We start from the raw sequence: 12,400 nt of genomic DNA, 5'->3' as shown, positions 1-12,400 counted from the left end.
AAATATAAAATACGCTTAAATATTAATTAAGATTGTGTTTAGCACAAAGTAACAACATTTTGGAATTATAATTGTACTAGGGAATATATGAAGTTCTTTTCAAAAGAAGTTAAATAAGAAATGAGATATACAGATATTTTGAAATTAAACTTTATAACGCTATTTAATTAATACTTTTCTATTATAAAAAAGGCTGATATATTTTTAATTTATTTACTAGGCTATAATTTGAATGTGGTAAATGTTTTTTTTTTATTTGAGAGGAGTTTGAAGTTTGAACTTGATATATTTGTAAAGTGTAGGAGTATTTATATAAAATGAATAAATACTAACATATTTTTTAAATAATTTAATTTATTAAAATTTAAGGAATGAAATATAATTTTTTTTATGTATTTTAGAGACTAGTTCATTTTACATGAATAATTACTTGCATTTAATGAAAGTTGCGACCTGTTGCAAGTAGTTCAAGTCTTACTACTTACATCATATTTTTTAAAATTTAATTTAGAAAAGTAATTACTTTTAAAATTATATCAAATTGTAAAAAAAAAATATTTCTAAATAAGTTAATACAATCCTTCACTTGGGAAGTGTTTGTTCCCAAATTCTTAAAATGATAAATAGAACTAAATTTCATCGAGTACCCTTGCATGCTAATTAAAAAAAAATGTGTTGGATGATAAATATAAATTTTAAAGTTATTCTTCCAAATATCTTTCATTTGTGGTAGAAGAATTGAATGGTTTTTGTCTTTCAAGTAGTGTAACCACAAGGATTGGATATGCTTTATTAATTTCTTACTATTAAAGAAACATTTTTTTATGACACAATGTTAAAGATGATTGTCGAAAAATCATTCGTCAATTGTCAAAGTTAACATTTCAAAAATATAAAATCATCGTAATTTTAAAATATTTAAATATGATCTTGCGAAAATTATCTTTAAATTGATGGTCTTAAATATATTTCTATTAATTCATTGGTGATGGTGGATGGTGATTATGTTAAAAAATTTAACCTTGGAACTTAAAAAAGGATTGAAAATTTTCAAATAGTGAATCTTACCATTTTATATATGATAGTAAAAAAAAATCATGTATGGATGAAAAGTCTAGCTAAGAACATTATATATGCCTTCATTCATGCATTTGAATTTGATGCTAGCTTGATTACTTTATTTAATTGTATATTGATTTGAATGACTTTGGTAAGTATTATAAACTTTTAGATAAATCAATAATAATTGATATAAATAATAATGAATTGTGTCTTTTAATCAAGTAGTTCAAACTTTAAATTCTTATTGATCATTAAATATGAAATAAATTCTGTTGAAAAATTATATCAACATTGAGTGCATTCACCCTACTCTGACAAAGATTTATCTTCCCTTTCGTCAACTTTATACTAATATTATGATTTAAAAAAAACTCTTACATTATCATGCTTGTATACTTGCAATAAAACAACTTTTGAATTAGATTTTATGTCTAGCCAGATATAATTAGTTGCACGTTTGAAAGACTGATTGGTGATTGTGATTGGTGCGTGAATATGCATGGGAGAGGCTTGAAGAGAGAATGTTTTTCCTCCACGGTTCCTCATAGATCCAAAATCTGGCTTAGAAGTGATGCTTCTGTTCAGACGCACCAACCTGGTGCTACGTCGCTTTCTCATTAACCCTTCTTAGTTGTGTTGGCTGAAAGTTGGACTATGTCTTATGAGGTTGTGCTCATCGATCTCATAGTTGGTGGACACATTCAATTAATTGTCATGTAAAAGCTATTACACATTGCTTTGGTAAGCCTTAAGCCTCACACTAGCACTCACCCAATATAGTTTTATTAATAGCTTTTATAATTTTTTTTCCCGAAAATAAAATCCTAGATTACTATCACTATGTATACCGAAAATAGGCGTTCAAACATTACATCATTTAGTTGGAGCAAACATTTTCAAACCTAATATCACTGTTAATTATTTGAATCAGCTCTTTATAGTATAAGGACTAATTAATTTTTAAGAAACTCCCCTACGTTTAAAATTTCCGTATAATAAATAAGTATAACAAATTAGGAATGAATCGTGACCAAATAGAACAACAGGCGACCAAACTTAATTTATTAATTAGTCATTTCGGTTGTTGGGTGCATATTATCCATTGCTATCTTAGTCAAACCGAATCATCTCACTAAAGACGCGAAAATTGTCAACAAGTATGACAATATTCATAAAAAATAATTGAGTTGGACGCAAGCCAGCTTATTTTTGTTTTTAAAAATTACTTATGGATCCAAGGGAATTTATTCAACAAAGCGATAAATAATAAATAAATAAACCCAATAAAATTTTACACATAAAAAAGTTGAATATGGATTCTCACGTTAAACAAAAATCTCCCTTATAGAGAGAGTTGTCATTATTTAACTTTATTTATTTATAATTTTGGGCCAGGGTTTTGGGCCAACCCTTCTGATCAACTAAGCTGTTAAAGCATTTATTTATCGAAATAAATAAGAAAGCTAGTGGGTAAAAAAAAAACGTAAAAAGTCAGAGGTTGTTTCAGTAACTAACTTGTTCGTTTCCTCATAAAGCACCGACAGATTTTAACATGCAATTATCTTTGATTCTCCGTGTATTTAAGACCTTTTTCTTAACGTAGCCAAACCAACCAAGGTATTCCATAATCATTTAGCTATTAAGAGAATATGTTTTTAATGACCAAATTGCCCTCAACCTCAAATATACTTCCTCCTCTTCACGCTGCAAACACAACCAACTTCTTCAACCACAACCACAACCACTTTGTGCATTAAAACCCCCACCCCTCTCAGTTCCACGCAATTTATCTTATCTTTGTTTTCCTTTTTTTTTTTTGTTTCCCCTCTCATCACTCTGCAATTCTCTGTCTCCAAACATGCCATTTTCTAGTCTTGGATTTGAGTTATTATAATTATAAATGTTCTGTTTTTTATTTTGTGTTAAGTAAGCTGGTTTCCCAAATTTAGACATTGAAAGTGGCATATGTTTTCATTTTTTTATAAATAAAAGTAGCATTTTTTTTTCTCTCATTTCCTTCTTAGAGAACTTGTGCTTACAACGTAAATGACTAAATGTAGAGCCTGATTTGTGATTGTTTCATTCCTGAGTACTTACAATGGAAATATGGAATAGTTGGTGGGTTTTGCAAATTATGCAGTTGCTGGGTTTGTTTAGTTTTTGGATCTCATTTGCAAAGTTTAGGACTTTATTCTCAAGAGCTTTTGGTTATGGTCACAAAGTTGTGAAGGGTGATTGCAATGCTTGGATCTTTGTTTCCTTCAATGGTTTGGTCACAGTTAGTTCTTTCATATTCTTCCTCTTGGTCCTTTCTTGGGCTTATTTATATGCAATTCCCAGTTCTCAATCATTGATTCGGAGTCATGAGATTCCCAACAACAGTTCTGACTCATTTGTTCAGAGTCATGAGATTCCCAACAACAGTTCTGACTCATTTGTTCAGAGTCATGAGATTCCCAACAACAGTTCTGACACACTTGTTCAGAGTTATGGTGTGATTCTAAAACCCAATGTTTCAATGGACACATGCAATGTGTTTGAAGGAAGTTGGGTGAGGGATGATAGCTACCCTTTGTATGATGCTTCTCACTGCCCTTTTGCTGAAAGGGGTTTTAATTGCCTTGCTAATGGGAGAAAAGATAGAGGTTACACAAAATGGAGGTGGAAACCTAAGAACTGTGAGATTCCAAGGTTTGATGTCCGTGGAATACTCGAACGACTTCGTGGGAAAAGGGTGGTTTTCGTCGGCGATTCTTTGAGTAGGACGCAATGGGAGTCCATGATATGTTTGCTAATGACAGGAGTTGAGGATAAGAAGAGTGTCTATGAAATCAAAGGCAACAAGATCACAAAACAGATAAGGTTTTTAGGTGTGAGGTTTAGTACTTTTGATGTTAGAATCGATTTTTATCGATCAGTGTTCCTGGTGAGGCCTGGTTCTGTGCCTAGACATGCTCCCCAAAGGGTGAAGACTGCACTGAGATTGGACAAGATTGATGATATTAGCCACGAGTGGATTGATTCTGATGTTCTTATATTCAATTCAGGTCACTGGTGGACACGGACTAAGCTTTTTGACATGTGAGTGGCTTCATTTTCGTATTAGTGATATGATTTGCATCTTTATGTAGATAGTAGATATACATTTTAATGCCATCATCTTGCTTTCTATTTCTTTATAAATTCAATATTGGATTTACTCCTCAACATGTTTTATGATAATACTTTTGGACTTAATTTTCATCTTTGCATCACTAGAAAGCATGCTTTACTGGCCTTTTACAAATCACACCTTCACCATTGATAAGAATCTCAACTTTTGGACTTAAGTTTCTTCCTCGGATCAGGTGCAGTTGTATTTTTAACTGCACCTACTACAGTCATAATCCAAGGGCTGAAAAAATTTCAACATATTTATTTTAATATTTTAACATAAAACCAATAAATAAATAAATAAAGGTAAGGATACTCTGCAATTTTTAATCCAGAAGATAGATGTCTCAGAATTTCATTATCCTGGGTGTTCAAAAGATATTCAACAAACAATAGCTTTTCAAATGATAACCTCATCCTTAAGGTAAATTTGACCACTTGCTGCAGAAAACTATTACCTTTCTGAATATTTGTCACGACTCATGAGTATTACTGGGAAGCCTTTACAATTTTTCTCATTTTGTATGTTTCTAGAATACTTCTGGTCGTTTGAAAATTTTTAAATAATGGTATTACTTGTATAAACCAGTTTCTCTAAAGAGAAGCAAAGAATCAGGTTTGGTAAGGTAAGATACCAAATAATGTTTTTGACACAAGTTTATTGAGAGGTTGCGATGATTTTGGTCTTCATCTACTCTCTGACGAGGCTTAAAAAATTAGGCTTATTTCAAACGGTCTGATGGTCTCTGATGAACAGCTGTATACAAAAAACAGGGTTATGACTTAAATTATAGAGCTTGTTCCACAAATTAGAAGATTGTTGTTTTTGGACTTTCTTTTACTCCTTTGGGATAGGCTAAAGATGGGGCTGGATTGGTGAATTCTGCCTGAGATTTTCTTATGTGCAGGGTCATGATCCATGTTAACAGAACTAAAGAAAGGGAATCATGTAAAACATCACGGTGGAATAATGATCCGATAGTAAACATCTTTGAATGTGCTTTATCTTACACTCATTTTGTTTGAATCATCGATGACATATATGACCCTAAATGGATTTTGCTGATAGTTGATAGTTTCTCAATTTGCATATGGTTTAAGCCACTACCATCCTCAATGTGATTTAGTTTTGCAAAAATAGTTTATACATTGGATTTTGCCCCATCATCCAATTGTTATGTATAGTAAGTATGTTGACTTTTATAATAATAATTATCTTAAAAGCCATACTATGATTTCTAATTGGTTAACAGTGTAATTTTTTTTTTACAGTAACAAAGCGTAGAAATTAAACTTTTACTGACTTTGTGACCCTCTACAATTTGATTGTTTGATGCATGACTAGGACTAAATTTTTCAGTGAAGATTATATATCAACCATTTGGTACTAACGTGATCTTCAGACAGGGGCTGGTATTTTCAGGTTGGTAACTCACTGAAGTTTGGAATGCCAATTAACTCTGGTTTCAACACAGCTTTACTCACCTGGGCATCTTGGGTCGAGAATACAATTAATACAAACAGGACAAGAATATTCTTCCGCACCTTTGAATCATCTCATTGGAGGTGGGTTGTGCACCATATTTGTTTATTTATTTGTTTAACAAGTTTGGAAAACAGCTAAATTCTAAATATGAACCAAAAATAATTATACCTCTGATTCTGATTATAAAAAATAAGTGATCGTGTATTTTACAGTATCACTTGTTTCTTATAAGGACCAGAGGTAGTACTATTTAGTTCACTATTCCTTTAGTGACATGAGAGCCATCAAACTTTATGGTACTTATGAAGTGTTAATCAATAAGATGGTTGTGTTTGTGGCAGTGGACAGAACCACAATTCTTGCAAAGTGACTCAAAGGCCTTGGAAGAGAACTAACGGCAAGGATAGAAACCCAATTTCAAATATGATCAACAAAGTTGTCAAAAACATGAGTGCTCCAGTAACAGTTCTGCATGTTACACCAATGACTGCATATAGAAGTGATGGACACGTGGGCACTTGGAGTGACAAGCCATCTGTGCCTGATTGTAGCCATTGGTGCTTAGCCGGTGTTCCTGATATGTGGAACGAAATTCTCCTCTCATATTTGCTACCTAAAGAAGGAGCATATTAGCATGAGAGGTACCAACATGTTAGTCCTTGTATCATCTAAGCCACATATATAGCTTGGTACTCAATTGTACTCAGCATCAACCATGTTAGCCTTTAACGACACGGTAGGGCCAAATGTACATTTGGAAATGAATAATGTTTATAAAGAGTGATGTCAAATAATTGGCATTTGCAAAGAATTGATACCAGGACTAAAGTGTTTATGTGTCACTTACCCCCTGCGATGTGGAATGGCTTTTGCTTAACGTGGATGTGTCTTTGGTTGGTCATGCTATTGTAGAATTGAATTTGAATCAATATAAAATTGATTTTAAGTAACATTAATTTTGTTTGAATAATAGTTATTAAAAAATTAATTTTGAGGGCATAATTAATAAAGAATTTTAATGTTCATATATATTTTATATAGCCATTTGTATGGTAATTTATTATATATATATGTATATTAACGATTTAAAATTAAATAACTACCTTTGCAATATTTTTATATAATGAAAATAAAATTAAAATATTTACATTATATATAACTTTTGTACAGCATAAAATGTACAACATAAAACTCACAACATATTTCCATAGCATATACTCTTTTGTTTTGAATTATATTTAACATAATTTAAGGTATTGTGACAAATATAAGGGGTTATAAAGCATGAATTCAGCCAAGAATTAGCCGAGCTGAACATAGAATTGTATGTGCTGTCATACCCAGTAAATTCAAGGGGTATGAGTGGAATAAATGCATAGACTAATGTTAGAGTATATGTAAAAGCTATTCGAAACAACTTCAACTTGACTTGAGTCTGAACCACTCAAATCAAGTTTGCAACAAATTACCAAACATAATGATAAATGAAAAATCAAGTTTGATAAATCCAATAAAGTTCAAGCCATTTGAACGTGACTTTTTTTTTTTACCAAAACCCCACACCATTGGACATGCGTTGAACAATTGTGGTACTACATATCTGTCACTTAAATTACCATAAGAACAACAAATCGACAAAAAAACGACATTTTATTTATCATGCATTAGACAATAACAGCAGCAAAGGCCCTATCATTCTCTACACTCAAACTCACAAGTTTTCACAAATTCAATAATCCTAAAGGGATATATATCATATATGAAATTTATTTTCTTCTTTTCACAACCAGAAAGAGAACTCAGTCCCCCAACAGGGACCATGTCATGTCATCATTGGTCTGATATAGATTTACTCCCCCATTCGAATGATGCATCTGATGGACTCCCCTTTCAGCATGTAATCAAAAGCCTTGTTAATCTCTGAGAATGGAACTGTGTGAGTGATGAATTTCTCCAGTTCCAATTCCTGCACACAAGACCACATTACCAATTAAGATATCAATATCAATATGAACAAGAGTTATAAGGGAGTGAGAAGAGGTCGTGAGTTCAAATCTCACTACTAACAATTAACATTTAACATTTGGCGATAAAAAAAAAAACATCAATATATATGAATGAATGTCCTTATAGAGTGCACAATTCAATCAATATTGAAGCTTACCCCATTCATGTACTTCTCCACAACAGAAGGAAGATCAGTGCGGGGTTTGTAGTTTCCGTAGAAGGTACCCTTTAGAGTTCTCTCGTTCAAGAAATTCACTGGATGAGTTTTGAATGCATCATCTTTGTTTGGCACTCCAACAAGTACAGCAACACCCCAACCCTGAGAAGAACAAATCAAGGCTCAGCCTTTGAAGGCTTTATATAATAAACTTTTTAGCATCAAATTGAGCAAGGGAGTTATGATTTACGTACATCGTGGACGCATTCGAATGCCGAGATCATGGCTTGGATGCTGCCAGTACATTCAACAGCACGATCCACACCCCCATTCGTCATTGCAGCAATCACCTGGATAGCAACATTCACATCTCAATCAGAATCAGAAAATAAAAATCAATATTGCAAAAACACAGCTTTAAGAGAATAGAAATATAATAGACTTTACTAAATTGTCCATGAACTAACCTCTTGTACAGGCTTGTCATGGTCTTTTGGGTTCACAAATTCATTGACCCCAAACTTCTTAGCTGCCAAGAAGAACAAAAATAATGAAATATCATCAATAAATGAATAGTCATTTAATTTATGCTGAGCTGAATCTTCAAGCACTTGTTGGAAGAAGAAAAAAACACTCTACCTTCTTCAAATCTGCTAGAAACTAAATCAACCCCAATAATTCTTGATGCACCAGAAATCCTTGCCCCTTCAGCAGCCTAGAATTTGGATAAAAAATTAGTCTTTTATCATTTGCATAATAAGTACAATGCTCACACACACAACACAAAGGCACAAGGTTAACATACAGCAAGGCCAACAGCTCCAAGTCCAAAAATGGCAACAGAAGAACCAGGTTTTGGTTTTGCAACATTGATAGTAGCCCCAAGACCTAGAATCACGAATGAAAAATGTGAGTTTGATGTTTTTACCAACATTATTATTATTATTGTAAAACTATGTCGAGGTCAGGATCTTCCAAACCTGTGCAAATTCCACAACTGAGAACACAAATTTTGTCAAGTGGGGCAGCAGGGTTGACTTTGGCAACACATCCGGCATGAACAACAGTGTATTCACTGAATGTGGAGGTACCAACAAAATGGTAAATAGGTTGTCCCTTTATAGAAAATCTTGTTTGGCTGTCATGGATCATGACACCCCTATCAGTGTTGATCCTGAGAAGATCACACATGTTGCTCTCCTCTGACTTGCAATGAGGGCATTCTCCACACTCCCCGGTAAACACTGGGAGGGCATGGTCCCCTGGTTTGAGATGAGTCACACCCTCACCTACGCTCTCCACAATCCTGAATAACAACATCAACACAACATTAATATTGATAACATAGAATGTTTGACCCTATTATGTCAGAAACCAAATAGACTTAACAGAAAATGAATTATTAGTCCAAATTATGAAGCAAGGATTTATGATGTGTGATTGCTGAGGAAAAGAGTTAGAAGAGAAACATACCCTCCAGCTTCATGACCAAATATACGAGGAAACAATGGAGTTTGGCCCTGAAACATAATTAAACATCAGAAGAATTTTTTTACATTTCAGACAAATAAACTTGTGTAAGAAACTAAACACCCCCCATTTTATTATGTAATCAAGAAATTAATTTGTTAAATTTCATGGTACTTATCACTTGATCTATTTCCTAGCATGTTCTTTAGATCAAATTAACTATGATTTGTTGTGGATAATAAAGGAAATTTGAAGTAAGGTAAATGTGTTTTTTTACCTTGGCTTCCCAGAAGTAAACATCAGTGTGGCAAAGAGAGGTGTAGAGGATCTTCAAACGCACTTCACCAGCTTGTGGTGGTGCCACCTCTACTTCTTCAATCACAAGTGGCTTCCCTGCCTCCCATGAAACCGCAGCTAGTACAATATTCATTTCAATCAACACATTATTATCACTGATCATGATGTGGCGTCTATCGAGGCATAACAAAATTTTAAAACCAAATTTACACTTTTTACTAACAAAAAAAACGATACTCTGTCTGGAAAACAAACATGTATATCATTAAGCACTTTAAAACAATATGATTAGAATGGAGGGCAATTAACATTTTTTAATAATAAGAAAAATAACGACCCAAGTTAGATACAGAGAAAAGGAAAAGGATCGTTATATTTTCTAAATTACAGAAATAAAAATAAATCCAAGTTTATGTACCCCACAAAAAAAGTGTCAAGACTAAGATTGGTTCACTCTTAAAATTCGAGTGACCATACATAACAGAAACGAACTTAAAAAAACAAATACTTTTCCTAGAAAAAAAAACTTCAGCAGGGGATGCTAATATGCTATGGCATGTGTAGCATCAAAACTGAAAAGAGATGAAAATAAGATGAGACTGAGAAGAAGGGTGGATGAGTCAGTCACCTTTGCATTTGATGACTTGACCAACTGTGCTCGACGACATGATGAAGTAATAGTTAGTGAGAACAAACGAGATTGATGAGTGAGTTGATAAATGGTATTGAATTGTGTGGTGGAAGGACAGAGTGAAGATTTTATTTATAGTGATTAGTGAGAAAGCAAAGAAGGTGAGAGAGAGAGAAAGAGAGACCACCGAAGGATTCTGCAAACAAATGACAATACCACTTTGGTTTAGTAGTTTCCAAGCGGCGCCATGGTTTCGTTCGGTACACAATACAATGCCACGTAAACTGCCAACAGTTCCTGGTTTCTAATTTTTACTTTCTTTGCTGTGACTCGTGACACTGGCCCAGCAAGTGGCAATTCTACAATGCCATTTTCATTTAATTTTTTTTTTCACAACTCTTCTGAAAGCGATTTTCTTAATTATTACTAATAAATAAATAAATAAATAATACTAATATACATATACAATTTATTTTAAAGTGATCGTTTGTATTGATTTCATCGTTAAAGAAAAAATAGTTTCTATTTTTTTAAAAAGATGATCAATTTTTATAGTATTTTATGATATCCTTGTCAATTGTCATTATATTACATTGAAAAATTTTAGTCAATTTTGTCAACACCTCTGCTCGAGAATAAAAAAGAATCAAAATTAGAGATCTGCTTTCCTCATTTTCACAAGAATCAATTTGGAATATTTCTTATAAGTTATTTTTCTTGATGTTAATAAATTTTTAATGGAGTTTTTAAATTAATAAAAAAGGTTGGAAAGAGTATAAAATTTAGTCACTCAAATTATGAAGAGACTAAATTGTGTTTACACAAATGTTGATGAATTATAAAATAATATAAGTTATAGTTTTCTCAGTTAAAATGATGCATTTATATAAAAAAAATGACAATTATTAATTCTACGTTTATAATATTTTACTAACAATTAAAAATTAATATTAGTAATTATTAACTGCACTTTTGAAATAAATAAAATAATAAGACACGTACAAAGAGTAGTTTGTTTAAGTCTTTAGTCTAATGACCGATGAAGAAAACGACGTGCCACGACAACGGCACATTTTCAAAGCATCATGACCGTAGGTGTTAACTGTAAACCATTTTTTTTTCTATTGGCTTGCTTCCTTCCTTTCTCCTCTGCCGCCAACTTTTTTCCAGGTTAAACTTCTAAAGGACGCATTTGTATGTATTAATTTAATGTTTCAAATTTTAAATTAAATTAAATTACCCGACAAGTTGGTCCTCTAGCTAGAGTAATTACTGGGTTAATCTGGATTATTCGATTTGGTTGATCCAGGAATTAAATTTAAAATAATTCGGCAAAAAAAAGTACCAAAAAAGTTAAGAAAAATAAGTTATAGTTTACTTTTGTGGTGACTAAAATATTAACTTCACTTTGCTCCCTCGATCTTAAACACAAAAGGCATCGATGGCAATAATTAAAATTTAAAAGTGGTAGTTCGTGCTCTAAAATAAAGCTCGATTCTTCTGCATATTGGATATGTTTGGTTGGTGGATAGGAAATAAAGAATAAGAGAAGTCTAGAATTTGAATTGAAAATAGAAAATTCAAGTAAGAAAAAAAATTAATTTTTTATTTTTAGACGTTAATATTATTTTTTTCTATTTATTGGTGTTTTTTCTCTTTATTTTATTTTTATTCAACTAAACACACTATTGTGTTTTGTATTAATAAAGATAAGAAATTGGGAAATGAAGAATAGTAAATAAAAATAGAAAGAGTATTTAAATAAATAAATAAGTAAGTAAAAATGTATTTTCATTAATTTAAATGATTAAAACACTTAAAAATGAATCAATTATGAAAATAATCTTTAATAAAACAATTGTTTATAATCATCAAATTGAAACAAGCATATGAAAAACCCTCATTTTGTATTAGGATGTTATATCGTTGTTTGAACATTAAAAAATTAATGTTTTTATTTTATATCATTTTGAAGAAAAATAATATAATTGTCTTTATATTATGATGACAATAACCATTTTTAACAAAAAAATTTATTAAAAAAATAAAATATAATTTTAAACTTACTCAAGTATTCATGTGAGATACCAATAAAGATAAAATCCAGATATATACACAAACACATATAAGACGGAAC

At 31.8% G+C, this 12,400-nt stretch overlaps 2 protein-coding genes across 2 annotated transcripts; one reads left to right on the top strand and one right to left on the bottom strand.

Moving 5' to 3' along the window:
* The first annotated feature begins 2,675 nt into the window (after positions 1-2,675).
* Positions 2,676-6,582, top strand: LOC114415490 (protein trichome berefringence-like 7). Its single transcript, XM_028380198.1, has 3 exons — positions 2,676-4,143; positions 5,623-5,781; positions 6,043-6,582. Exons 1-3 carry the CDS (start codon positions 3,161-3,163, stop codon positions 6,332-6,334), a joined length of 1,434 nt encoding a protein of 477 aa, XP_028235999.1. The 5' UTR covers positions 2,676-3,160; the 3' UTR covers positions 6,335-6,582.
* Positions 6,583-7,203: 621 nt separating this feature from the next.
* LOC114415489 (alcohol dehydrogenase 1) lies at positions 7,204-10,451 on the bottom strand. The gene is made up of 10 exons (XM_028380197.1): positions 10,261-10,451; positions 9,613-9,749; positions 9,339-9,385; positions 8,846-9,171; positions 8,671-8,753; positions 8,505-8,580; positions 8,333-8,394; positions 8,120-8,215; positions 7,866-8,027; positions 7,204-7,667 (listed from the first exon to the last, which is right to left on the bottom strand). Exons 1-10 carry the CDS (start codon positions 10,298-10,300, stop codon positions 7,551-7,553), a joined length of 1,146 nt encoding a protein of 381 aa, XP_028235998.1. The 5' UTR covers positions 10,301-10,451; the 3' UTR covers positions 7,204-7,550.
* Positions 10,452-12,400: the final 1,949 nt, after the last annotated feature.

Source organism: Glycine soja, chromosome 6 (genome assembly GCF_004193775.1).
Source record: "Glycine soja cultivar W05 chromosome 6, ASM419377v2, whole genome shotgun sequence".
NCBI lineage: Eukaryota > Viridiplantae > Streptophyta > Magnoliopsida > Fabales > Fabaceae > Glycine > Glycine soja.
Note: the sequence above shows the minus strand (reverse complement) of the source record. Positions and strands in the feature narration are given on the sequence as shown.